General features: G+C 36.0%; 1 protein-coding gene across 30 annotated transcripts in view; it reads right to left on the bottom strand.

The window, feature by feature from the left end:
* The window catches only part of LOC135205669 (zinc finger and BTB domain-containing protein 17-like), a 260,367-nt gene that overhangs the window by 132,193 nt on the left and 114,736 nt on the right, over nt 1–13,438 (bottom strand). Inside the window, exon 6 of one of the 30 annotated variants that reach the window (XM_064236527.1) lies at nt 1,924–2,607. The exons of 27 other annotated variants lie outside the window; for them this stretch is intronic. In XM_064236527.1, the coding sequence (XP_064092597.1) occupies nt 2,191–2,607 (417 nt within the window). In that variant the 3' untranslated portion in view covers nt 1,924–2,190. 2 more of the 30 variants (XM_064236540.1, XM_064236561.1) reach the window with 2 other exon arrangements.

Here is a 13,438-nt window from a genome sequence, read left to right as displayed (position 1 = left end):
TCGTACCTTGAAAAGCATTTTACATGTAAGATGCCTAATCCGTTCTAAGCCCTACGACGCTGATCCGATGGAAGAAATATGACTCCAAAAAGGCAAAATACTGTACATACTTGAGTAATATTCAACTGCATGTAATGTTCAACCCCATTTTTACTGAATATATTAGGACTTTAGCATATGTCCCTTAGCAATAAGCCTAGCCTATGTTAGCGGTTGCTACTGTAGCCTAGTCTATGATTCTGACATCTAAACCTAAGAAGCTAAAAGCTTAGAATATGCCAATAAAATGTATACATAATCAGTATGTGCTCATTTCAAATAATTATTAATTAATCATTAACTATAATACACAAACAAACAAAAAAAAACTTCCAATCATTTGTTTACATTCAGCTCTTACGAGTACTGAACGAACGCCAAGCAATCACTTTTCCTAGGACACAGTAAGCCATAAATTTTCATTAGTAGTATCTCTCTTCAACTAATGAAACTACCAAACAGTATAATAACCATTCATTTATGTATTCTTTATTCTATCTTTACCTAATGGAGATACCAAGTCACTGACAGCTATAATGAAACATATACGTAACGTAACATTAAAACAGAAGAATTCTAAAAAATAAGTATTTGTTGGCTTCGATGATAGCAGTCTAATTTATTTTATATTTTATAATATCTAATTCACAATTTTTTTATTAAATGTACTGTATGTACTCATTTCAAATAATTATTAAGTACAGTGGTCCCCCCGTATTCGCGGGGGATGCGTACCAGACCCCCCCGCGAGTAGTTAGAATCCGCGAATGTTTGGAACCCCTATACAAATGCTAAAAACAGCCTATTTTGTTAGTTAAAAATTGAGAAAAACCACTAAAAATTTTCATACTTGTTTTTTTTAATAGTTTTATTACAAAAAGTGCATTTTATGATGAAATTGATAACAAAAACCAGGAATTTGCGGATATTTCTCATAAAAAATACAGCGAATGCGCGAATTTTCCGTGAATAATGCAGGGAAACGTTCCCGAGAGAAATCCGCGAATGTGTGAGTCCGCGAATCCGGAGAACGCGAATACGGGGGGTCCACTGTAACCATTAACTATAATAAACAAACAAACAAAATTTTTTCCAAACTTCTGTTTACATCCAGCACTTACGAGTACCGAACGATCGCCAAGCAATCACTTTTCCTAGTACACAGTAAGCCATAAATTTTTATTCTCTCTTTAACTACTGAAACTACCAAACAGTATAATAACCAATCATTTCTATTCTTTATTCTATCTTTACCTAATGTTTTTTTTTTATTAAATGTATTGCATGAATAAGTTTTTCAATTTACAGCATCCTTTTACCAATAGAATACATAAAGCACAAGGGGTAGATGCTGACCAATAGGAGAGCAGGATCTTATGGGGTGACTAGCATCAGGAACCAATGGGAGAGCGGGAGGATGGTGGTGAGTTTACTCAGTTGGAGGGGCGCTGGTTTTAAAATTGTTCTCGGTGGTCCGGGCGAATCTCGGGACTTTACAGCAACAACCTTTCGTAACTTGAGCAATTTTCGTATGTAGAGCCGTAAAATTTTTCGTATTTGCTTTCGTATCTCGAGTTTTTCGTAAGTTGAGCCTTTAGTATGTCGAGGTACCACTGTACTGTCTGATTGACACTCACACTGAAAACAATAAATTAGAATACTAGAACTACACGAGAAAAAAAAACTCTTCCTTTCATGAATTTATTTCCTGAATATCTACAATATCTTAACTTTTGTCGGAATATTGCATTTATTCAATAAGAGAATATTAATTTTTGATTTGAAAACATTCCCTATCAATAAGTAAATTAAATCTAATACTAAATGGTAAAGTACAAAAATGAAAGGAGAAAAATAAAATATGCATTCCCAAAATAAACTCTTGAGTATTGAAACTAACAATGATAAAGTCTGAAAAGAGTTATGTCCATTTCCAACAGTAGCACATTATGCACAAAACTAAACAGGATTGCCAGTTAGAATAAAAATGGCTAAGAATTTTCAATATACAGTATTAAGCTTATACAATCACTACTGCTCAAAAAATAGTCTTAAATACTTCTACTGATTACATTGATCACAGTCCTCCAATTATTCTATGTCTTAACTGGCAATTAATAGCTACAAGTAGCAGAAAGAAAAAACAAAATTTCATACAGAATGGTGAATCACGAAATGGGCATTCAGAGAGTTTTTCCGGTTTGTTCTGAAGGAACAATACTGGCACATGAAAGGCTTATCTCCTGTGTGTGTATGTAAATGCCTTTTGATACTCTGTTTGGATTTGGCTTTATAAGAACAGTAAGGACAAGAAAATGGTTTCTCTCCGGTGTGAGTTCGGATGTGTTCCATGAGGGCCTGCTTTGTAGTAGTTCTGTAAGGACAATGGTTGCAATGAAATGGCTTCTCTCCAGTGTGGGTACGCAAATGGTTCCTCAGATTGGTTATGTAGACAGTATTATATGGACAAATGGGGCACTTGTGCATTCCTGAAGCAGTTGGTGTAGTGGTAGATCCTTGCTTCCTTCCAGATGTCTCTCTCTCAAGTGTTGGCTCCTCCATCATTACCTGTTGGGAATTCTCTGTCTCACACTCAGATCTCCAGATTGATTTGTACATACATACGAACATGCATGTCATAACAAAACTTAAGATATATTCATTAAGGATACAGGTAAACTTTATATAAAAAAAGCTTGAAAATTCTGCCCAGTTGTTTGAAAAAAATATAGAAATTTTAATGGCAATTCTAAATCTGATAAGAATGTGATAACATTAAGTACTGAGGAGCACAGAGAGAGAGAGAGAGAGAGAGAGAGAGAGAGAGAGAGAGAGGAGAGAGAGAGAGAGAGAGAGAGAGAGAAGAGGCGGAGAAGAGAGAATGAATAGTATCAAGACATTTTTTCCATTACTGTGCAAGCAATTTCTCCTATTGCTGTGCCTGGGTACTATCATTGAATAAATTCTCAATATTTAGAAAACTGAACTCTTCTTAAACCAATAAAGACAGCCACTCTAGCAAAAGTAACTGTTCAAACACTTGTCTCAGTTTTAACAATCTACTCTGCACCTGGCATAAAGAACTTGTCGTTAAAACTGAAATATTATGAACACTGCCCCTAACCTGAGTTTTGTCTTTTAAATGTCATACCAATAATAGTTTCTTATAGGGAATGTCAACATGATGTGAGAGAGAGAGAGAGAGAGAGAGAGAGAGAGAGAGAGAGAGAGAGAGAGAGAGAGAGAGAGAGAGAGAGAGAGAGAGAGAGAGAGAGAGAGAGTCATATTTTGTGATTGAAATGTCTATAAATAGACCATAAGTAGGGGGCTACCTTTGGCTAACAGATCACCACGGTAACCAGCCAGCCAATCAGGTTTTAGCTGCATTCTGAAGTGTGTTTTTGGAATACAATATACTAGTAGTTTTTAATAGTGTACATATTTTACTGATTGTATGAAGAATAAAATGAATTCCTTGAAGAATAGAATGAATTCCTTGAAGAATAGAATGAATTCCTTTCTTCAAAATTATTGAAATACAAAAGATGATAAAAATGATTATAGAATTAAACTGCATAGAAGATTCTCTCTCTCTCTCTCTCTCTCTCTCTCTCTCTCTCTCTCTCTCTCTCTCTCTCTCTCTCTCTCTCTCTCTCTCTCTCTCTGTAAACAAGTATTGTTCAGTAACTTGGCTTTTGTCTCCATAAAGTTACCTTTGTCATATCTTTCTTTCCTAAAAACCACAAACCATCATACTGTAGCTACCAGTCAGGCACCAGATAGGTAAAACTGTTGGCTATGGTACTTCCTACCCTTCCAGACAATAGCATACCATAATGAATGTGCAGCAGAACCCCAATAATCGCGGGAGATGGGTACAAGAACAACCCCCACCCCTCCCCCTAAAGCTAATATCCACGAATACTTGAAACCACTCTAAAAATGCTTAGAACTGCCTATTTTGATAGTTAAAACACACACACACACACAACCTAAAAATGTTTATACAGGCAGTCCCCGGTTATTGGCGATCCGGTTTTATGGCGCTCGCCTAGTGCCGTATATCGGAATTTATGGCACCATAACAGGCCGAGTTCCAATTATTGGTTCCATAAATCGCTGAGTTTCGGTTAATGGAGGTTTTCACTTATTGGCACCCCCTTGGGAATGGAAACCCAGTCAATAACTGAGGACTGCCTGTACCTGAGTATTTTAGTAGTTTTATAACAAATAGTAGTGCATTTAGTCATAAAAATATAAGAAAAAAACAAATAATAATTTGTGAATATTTCTCAGTGAAAAATACCTTGAATAGGGGAATTTTCTGCGAATAATGGCTACAGGCAGTCCCGGTTATCGGCGGTTGTTCCGTACTCGGCAGTGCTGATAAGCGAAAACCGCCATTAACAGAAACTCGGTGATTTATGGCGCCAAGTTTCGGTTAATGGGGCAGATAACTGGTTAATGGCAACTTTATTAGGTATGTTATGATGCCATAACTTTAACCTCAGCACCTTATGGGGCCGATAACTGAACCTTGGCCTGTTATGGCGCCATAAAACCGCATCGCCATTAACCAGTTTGGTGATTTATGGCGCCATAACCCTATTATCAACTGAAATTCGGCCGGTTATGGCACCAAAAATTGCTGATTTTATGGCTCTAAACAAGCACCATAAAACCAGATCGTCTTTAACCGAGTCCGCTAATAACCAAGGGCTGCCTGTACTATATGCGGTCGCTAGAAAAATCCTCAAACAGGTGAGTGAGTCTGCAAGTTAAATCAGTTACAAGTTCAAAGTTTAGTATAGTATGAATAAAGAACTGTACAGTGGTCCCCCGTATTCGTGGGGGATGCGTACCAGACCCACCCGTGAATAGTTAGACCCCGCGAATGTTTGGAACCCCAATAAAAAGGCTAAAAACAGCATATTTTGTTAGTTGAAACTGAAGAAAAACCCACAAAAAATTTTCATACTTGGTTTTTTTAATAGTTTTATCACAAAAAGTGCATTTTATGATGAAATTGAAAGAAAAAAAAAAAAAAACAGGAATTAGTGGATATTTCTCATAGAAAAATACCGCAAATGTGCGAATTTTCCGCGAATAATGCAGGGAACCGTTCCCGAGAGAAATCCGCAAATCCGGAGAACGCGAATACGGGGGGTCCACTGTATATAAAAATTAATATAAATGAATATGTAAAAGTTGCCATTAGTAAATTTATGGGTTATAGAAGTATTGGCACTGCTTTCCCACCCGATTCTTGACATTGCTTATCTACAGGATCAATCCATCCACCACCCCCAACTTGTTATTACTACTCCTAGAAGCTATCCATTCATTAAGGGTTAAGGACACCACCACTATGAATCAGCAAGTTTAACTTATGGTAAATGATGTCGCAATCAGCTGTTTCTCAATTTGGTTCTTCATGTCGGTACAGGTTGACTACAATTCATCCAAAATTCTTAAGTCTGAATTAAATGAAGCAGTACATGTGTGATTTTTTAAGTTTTACAGTAGGCATTGGTTTTGCCTCCAAATCGATTTGGAGTCTGTTCATCATTTGTTTCTTAGCCACAGCTTTAATTACCTGCTGCTTCAAATTAGTGGCATACTTTCTTAACACTTTCTCCATTGAATGACAGATGAATAAAAATGTACATATTTGATTTTATTTATGGAATTACACTGAAAATAAGCACATTTTTAATAAGACAACTGTAACGCAACTCTTAGTAAACGTGTGTCAGTTATGGTAACTAACGTCAGTAAACAGCTGTTTATTGATACAGTGGACCCACTGTATTCACGTTCTCGACATTCGCAGATCTCTCTATGGACCATATCTAACCATTTGTAGGAAATTGGCATATCTGCTGTATTTTTCTATAAGAAATATCCACAAATTACTGTAATTTCATATCAATTTCATGATTAAATGCACTTTTTGTGATAAAACTATTAAAAAATCAGGTATAAGCATTTTTAAGAGGGTTTTTCTGAGTTTGAACTAGTAAAATACCCAGTTCTTAGCTACGTAACAATACCATAAAGGTGTACCCAATAATAGCACCTGATTAGAAAACAACAGATCAGTGCTCGATCCATAGGCAAAAACCATCAAATTGATATTTTCAATTCACACTTGATACATCCGTAAGTACAATACTATACAACAGTCCATTATATCGGTGCGCTTCTTATAGTATTTGTCATTCCATTGTGGAATGCTTATTACAAATACCAAAGTTATATAATGCTAAACTTATAAATTATAGCATCACATATTTTGAATGCAGTTACAGAGTCCAAAATTTCTTTTTCTATAAAACCTTATAAATGTCTCTAGTGTTCAGCCATTTGTTATATTCACCATATGCACAAATTTCCCACAGCAAAGTTTTACTTTGTGTCCTCAGCCCAACTATATATACACAATGACTAATGCTTATTGTACTTTGTCCCTCCTGCTTTTTATCACCACTTTGAAGAGAAGACTATGCAATCATTTTCCTTCATCTTCATTCACATTGACTAACACTGCAATAAACCAAGGCTAGTTATATTCCTTCCTAAAAGACTCAAGCTTTCAAAATCCACAAATATTTTTAGCATTCACTCCCTCCCTGTCTATCAGAAGTTTTAGTATTTTCCCTAGAACTATTTTTTGTCAGCATTCACCAGAGGCTTTGTGTGTGAAAAGTTTAGTGGGTGATGAAGCAGGGGAGTTCCCCAGAAAGGGGCCATCCCTCAAGACAAATCATTTCTAGGATATGTTGTTCCTGTATATTAAAATATTAACAGCCTGCTCTGCACAGTTGTTGTATGTAGAAGTGATACCCAAAAGGATCAATGGCCATCTTACCTAAGGGCTTGAGTACACCCATTTACAAGCTTCAAATGATTGAATGAGTCTCACAGCATTCTCTGAGGGAGAAATATAAATGATCCAAGAAAAATGCCAAGAGGGTCCGAGAAGTAAAACCAGGTCTAAAGAAATGGTTATATATTTGCCAATATGTATTTGGTCATTTAACATTTACTATCTATCATACATTGTGTAGTAGGAACTGTAAACACTGTAGTACACAAATGATTTTGACTCACAATAAACAGGGACCTTTTCAATTAAGGCAGTCCCCTGTTATCGGCGGACTCGGTTAATGGCGATCCAGTTTTATGGCGCCATAACGCGCCGAGTTCTGGTTTATCAGCGCCATAACATAATTAACAGAAGTGCCATGAACTGGTTATCAGCGCCATAAATCACCGAGTTTCTGTTAATGGCGGTTTTCGCTTATCAGCACCCCGCAGAGAACAGAACCCCCCACCAATAACCAGGGACTGCCTGTATTAAATAAAGATGAAGTACATTTGTATGACTTAGTACAAGTTGAATGTAAGCCATGTTCTGTAAGATGTACAAAATGAACTATACATATGGGGGTATTCAAAAGGTAAGAACTGAGATCAGAGAAAAACTGTTCAACTTTATACAGTATTGCCAAATGCTAATGAAGCATTACATACTATCTTCTATAATAATAATGTTCATCACAGATTGGATCTTCATACTGGCACCATCCAACTAAAGCTTGGCCTACAATTAATATACAATATTAATCACCTATTAAGGCATTTATCTCAAGAAAATAAAATGTGAGCAACACAGTACCTTGTGTTTAATAAGGCTGAGTTATACATGACAATACATACATATTATAATACTGTACTTCAGTAGTAATATTTATCTTACGACAGACAAGAAAACATGCCATCAGGGAAAAGTCATATAACCTGTGAGAACACACAAACACACACACAATATCTGTTATAGTAACAGACAAAAGCGGAAGGTCCTTCCCTCAAAAATACCAACCTACCTAAAGCATGAATTCTGCAAAGCCAAGCAACAGTCATGCTCTTAGCAAACAGTAAGTTATAGTATTGATTCTCTACACACTTAAACAATTATGTATATTTGCAGAAGCATCTGAGTGACCATACAGACTTTTTGCTGTCTTTTAATTAACAGATGGTTAATTCAAAATCAAAAGCAATTCAATCATAATGAGATAGTAAATGACTGATAAAACCATATAAAGACATTAAACCAATTACGATGAAACATGGCAGTCACTATACTAAGCACTGGAACACAGCAGTCAATAAAGTTAGCACTCCAATGTACTTCCTACAATACTTATGCTCAAGGTCAACATGTACTGTCTAAAAGGATTTAATATACCCAGTCTAGAGAAACGCCAAAGGTGAGAACATACATGAACAGCCCTAACTAAATTACAATTTAAAAAATGTCCTTCCATTACTCATAAGTCAAACTGGTGTAAAAAGAAAAAAAAGAGGACTCTCTTCTTTACTGCCTGAACCAAGCTTTCCAACAAACAATGTTCACACATGTGAACTTAATCCCCTTTCCCCCACCCAAAACTGGCTATACAAATACTACTAAACTACTTATACATATAACTAACCTGGCACACTTGAGTGAACACTTCTAAACCATTAGTACATGAATTAACTTCTATTGCTTTCAATATTACAAACATGTTACTGAGATTGGTATGAATGATGCGCCATCACATGAGTCATCATTGTGCTGTTGCTGTTGCAAGTATATTTACAAACATTGCATTCCAATAAATTTTCACCAGAGTGATTACGAATGTGCCGTTTTAAATTATCTTTGGTGATGGCTGAATAAGAACAATGCGGGCATTTGTAAGGCTTTTCCCCAGTGTGGGTGCGCATGTGATTCCTCCAGTTGGTGACAACATGTGTTGAATAAGGGCAGTAAGGACACATATGCATCTTAGTGCTTGCAGAACTCTTCCTGGGTTGCATTCCTCTACCTCCGCCATCACCTGTCTTCACAGCGTCACTAGCTGATCCTACCTGTAGAGGACACCACCCAACTTACTTTAATTTCATCATTCCAATAAATCAAAAGAAGCAACTTGCTACAAGGACCATACAAGACAAAAAGCTGTATAACATAATTACTACTATATGAATAAACACATAAAACTCTCCTTAATCAAATAAAACCCTATGGAAAAATCCAAGTTCCAGTAATTTTTCATATAATAATGAATAACTCAACAAACCATTACTTTACATAACCCTTATATTGCCAGTCCCAGCTGTTGAATGTCTCCAAATATACTGACAACTAATGAGAAACTTATGGAAGATTAGGATTTAGACCTAAGTAGTAACCAATCATGTAAAAACCTTTACTCAGACAAACTACCTCATTGTGAGGTCAAACAACACAGTGAAGAGTCTAGTTGGTATATCCCACAAACTTGTTGCTTCCTACCAATAATTTTAGATTAAGTCACCATTGGCTAGGTTTGTAGTACACAGGATTGAAATACAAGAGAAAGATGATCTGACTCTTCATTTGGGTAAAAAGAGAAAGACCAACTGACAGACTTTGGGAGGTTAACCTCCTTTCTGTGGAGGGGCAAAAAGGGAAGTAACCCTCATGGCATAACAAAGCCTGCAAGGAGTGTTAACCATGGAATCAAACCATCTGTTACTAAAACTTTTAACCAAACTTGAGGATAAGGTAACTGTGTTAACCAAGAGTTACCAGAGGTAATGAATGGTTTCAAATTCCTTTAGTCAGTCTATTAACGCCATTAGTCAGAAGTTTTTGGGATATTAAACTGTGTCAAACACTCAGCTAGGATGTACACCTTGAAAACGAGAGGCCTGTATGTATTCTCTTTTCATCACTGAAGTAGCACCGCACAACTTACTGGACCTGGACAAAATTAACTATTAATGCATGGGCCATAAGAAAAGCAGTAAATTCTGATATGAGACAGTAGTTGGAGATGAGGTCACCATAAACTTGTAACAGCTTAACAAACTGACTAGATAGCACAAGATATCTGAACCATGCTTTTTAAACCTCAGCTGCTGTTTAAAACTCCAATAAATACCAAGTTTGAATGATTCTTCCAAAACACTAGAGGTTGCCTTGCATGGACAAACCAATAATGACAACAAATATGTATGGACATAAAATATACAGTATCAACATTCCAACAACTAACAAAAATACAATGCAAACAGACATTCACAAGATCAAACATAAAGCAGGATGATGATCAATATCAACAGCTGGCATAATTGTAAGAAAAAGAGTGGTAACGTAGGGGAGGCTATGGAGAACAGGTAAATACAACACTTCTAAAATTCATTCCTGCCTCATGGCAGTGCATTAAACTTGGATGGTCTACCAACAACTGAAACTGACAGTCTCCAACTCGTGAAATGAAATCTTTTAATGATTCTGTGAATCAGTGACTGAATCTTTTACACTACTGTAAGGAAAAAATTAATCCATAGTATCTAAACTTATATTACAAGGACTTGATAAGTACTTTTCAGGGTACTTTGCTAAAATGCATTTCAAATTTCAACTTTCTCACATGTCACTTGACTTATGTAAATAAATAAATATCAAAACCCTAAATAGTAATGTTAAGCTTCACCCTTCTTTCAGTCTTTTCCTTTATCCTGTTTCCCGTTATCCCTATCCCAATGTCCTCTGCTTTTGAACATAATTACCAAAGGGGAGCACTTCACAATAACCCAACCTAACATCTCTCCCTTTCACCAATATACTAGCATGACACCTCACGCAGGTCACACGCGCGCACACACAATTACTTCAGGATATATATTTCCTCCTTAATACACTATGTCAAAAGAGAAAAAAATCCATGCAACAACCTAATATAACTCTTGTAATACCCTTTATCAAGTTACATGTAGCACCAAACAAAACTTTTCCTAAATTATGGTTTGGTTACGTAATTTCTTGAATTAAAACTAAACTGACCTTCCATCACCAGTATGCTATGATGTCAAAGCATGAAAAAGAAGCACACTGCCATTAAATGGGATTGAAATGGAAATTAAAAGGAATCATGCCACAATAACCAGGTACGTATTTTATACCATTAACTGACAAATCTGAACCTTATGGAATTCATACTTTTCTTGCAAAATCAAAACTATTAACTACAGAAATAATACATAGTCTAATCATGAATGACAGACTTTACCAACATTTAATAATCTACAACATTCACTGGTACACTATGAAAGTCCCTTGTTGCCATTGTCTAATAGGGGTTTAGGAAAATCAAGAAATAAATAGTAACTAGCAGTACAGTCTATTTATGGAAGCTGAGAAAACCAGTATGTATATAGTGCTACATATATCATATGCAAAACTCTCTCAATGCAATGAATCTCATCGAATATGGTTTAATCAAGTTACTGACTAATCTATATCAGTAAAACTTGGTTGACACATTTATAAACAGTCTTTGCCATGTTATTAATACTATGGGCTTTAGCCCTTAATGGACGGACACGCTCACCTGAGTAGCAATATAGTAGGTTTTGGGTGGTGAATGGAGTTACTCATGGTGAGTAACAATATTATGTGCCATTGATTTGGGGAATAAGACAGGAAAGAGGTGCCATTACTTCTATAACTCATAAATTCACTAATGGCAACTTGTAGACTGGCTAAAACCCAATGGGCGGCTCATGAGAGACAGTTGGGTTCTTGACTTCAAGATAGGAAATAGTGAATCTCTGTCTCACAAGACGTCTTTTTGTAAATTTGCTCATAAATATACAGTATGTCAGTTATAGATTAATTTTGCAAAGAAATATTAGAAAAAACATGTATAAATCCAAAAGAGTTATTGCATCTTCATTCTCAGTAAATTTACGAAAATATTTTACAACAAACATGCTCAGTTTGTTACTAGTAATTTTATTTCTTATCTGTTTTGATATTGTGTGAGCTATAATTATAATTTTGCAAAATAAAATAAATTAATTTATTAGAAAAATCATGTACCGTATAACTTCGTAAAATCGTCTTGTAAAAGAGGGCCCACAAGGTTTTGTAAATACATAGTAATTTTCCACTTCTCGTGGAAAGTAGGGAAAACTTTTTAGAATTTTTACTCTTACACCATGTGTATTTGCATATCTTCCTCTTTCCATTGCAGTGTTTTTTCCTAAATTGGCCAACCTCAAAGTTTTACTGGCCTGGGGTGCTTCATATTGATTTATTACCCCGTCCATTAAGGGTTAATGTTTGCCTTTTAGTCTAAATTACTAAGATTTCATCCCTTTCTGAGAAGAAAATCCTATTAAAAAAAAAAAAATACATATGGCTCTCTATTTTTTCAACTCCATCAAGTCTACCCAATGAAAATATGCTCAAAACAAAAACACATTTGATGCAGTACCTAAAATTGCACAAAGGAAAATATCAAGCACAAACTTGTAAAGAAAAAAGCGTATGCTTATCAAAACTTGTATGCAAGAAGCACATATGGACAAACTCAAACCTAAGCAACAAGAAAAAATAATTTAAGATATTTCCCTTAAGCACTGAGATGGTGTCCTGTTGCAGAGAGCACAAAGGATGACACATAAGAAGCCTTCCTTGTGTATGAGGTACAGTAGGGACAGTGATGCAACTTGTGGCTTGAGGTGTAGATGCATGGAGCTCCTGCTGTTGCTCCTCCACTACGATTCCCGAATCTCATCCTCAGTCCACCAACACCAACACCATCACCAACACCTCCACCATTACCACCACCAAAGGACATTCCCATCTGCAGGAGATGTCCAGCTTATTCAATATTTCAACAAAATGGAATGACAAATTGATTATAAGTTTATAGGTACAAGCAGTCCCCGGGTTACGTCAGGTTTGGGTCACATCATTCCGGACTTACGGTGATTGGCTCATGGAGCTGTTAACACAATTTTTCAGTCTGTGAGTGGATTTACAGTGCTGTAACCCGGACTTATGGCACTTATGGTGCTCTAACAGCCCTGTAAGTGCCATTTATTACCATTTCAATATGATGATTCAGGTTAAGGCAATTTTCGGCTTACAGCACCCTGCCAGGAAGGGAACCCCGCCATAACCTGAGGACTGCCTGTACTGTATCTATAAACTGATCATATTTCTATACTGTACATGAATTGTATGGTTTGATAAGCAGAATTATGATAAATTTAAAGGATAGCCAATAACCAAAAAATAAACTGATAAAATATCACATTCTCATACGTACTTTAATACCCAAATGTATTCTAAACTAACTTGAATAGTATTCCTTATTTTGAATAAGTGCACTCGTAAACATATTCAGCCTTTTCTCTAACACAAACAAATATTAAAGAAGTTCCAAGAACACACTTTTGCAAAATTAGTACCCAAACTAGCAGATTATCTTTCATCAATCAACATTTGTGTCAAAAGTCCAACTTCAAATATTTCACCAAAAAATTCCCACACCCATAAACAGGACAA

Source organism: Macrobrachium nipponense, chromosome 24 (assembly GCF_015104395.2).
Source record: "Macrobrachium nipponense isolate FS-2020 chromosome 24, ASM1510439v2, whole genome shotgun sequence".
Lineage (NCBI taxonomy): Eukaryota > Metazoa > Arthropoda > Malacostraca > Decapoda > Palaemonidae > Macrobrachium > Macrobrachium nipponense.
Note: the sequence above shows the minus strand (reverse complement) of the source record. Positions and strands in the feature narration are given on the sequence as shown.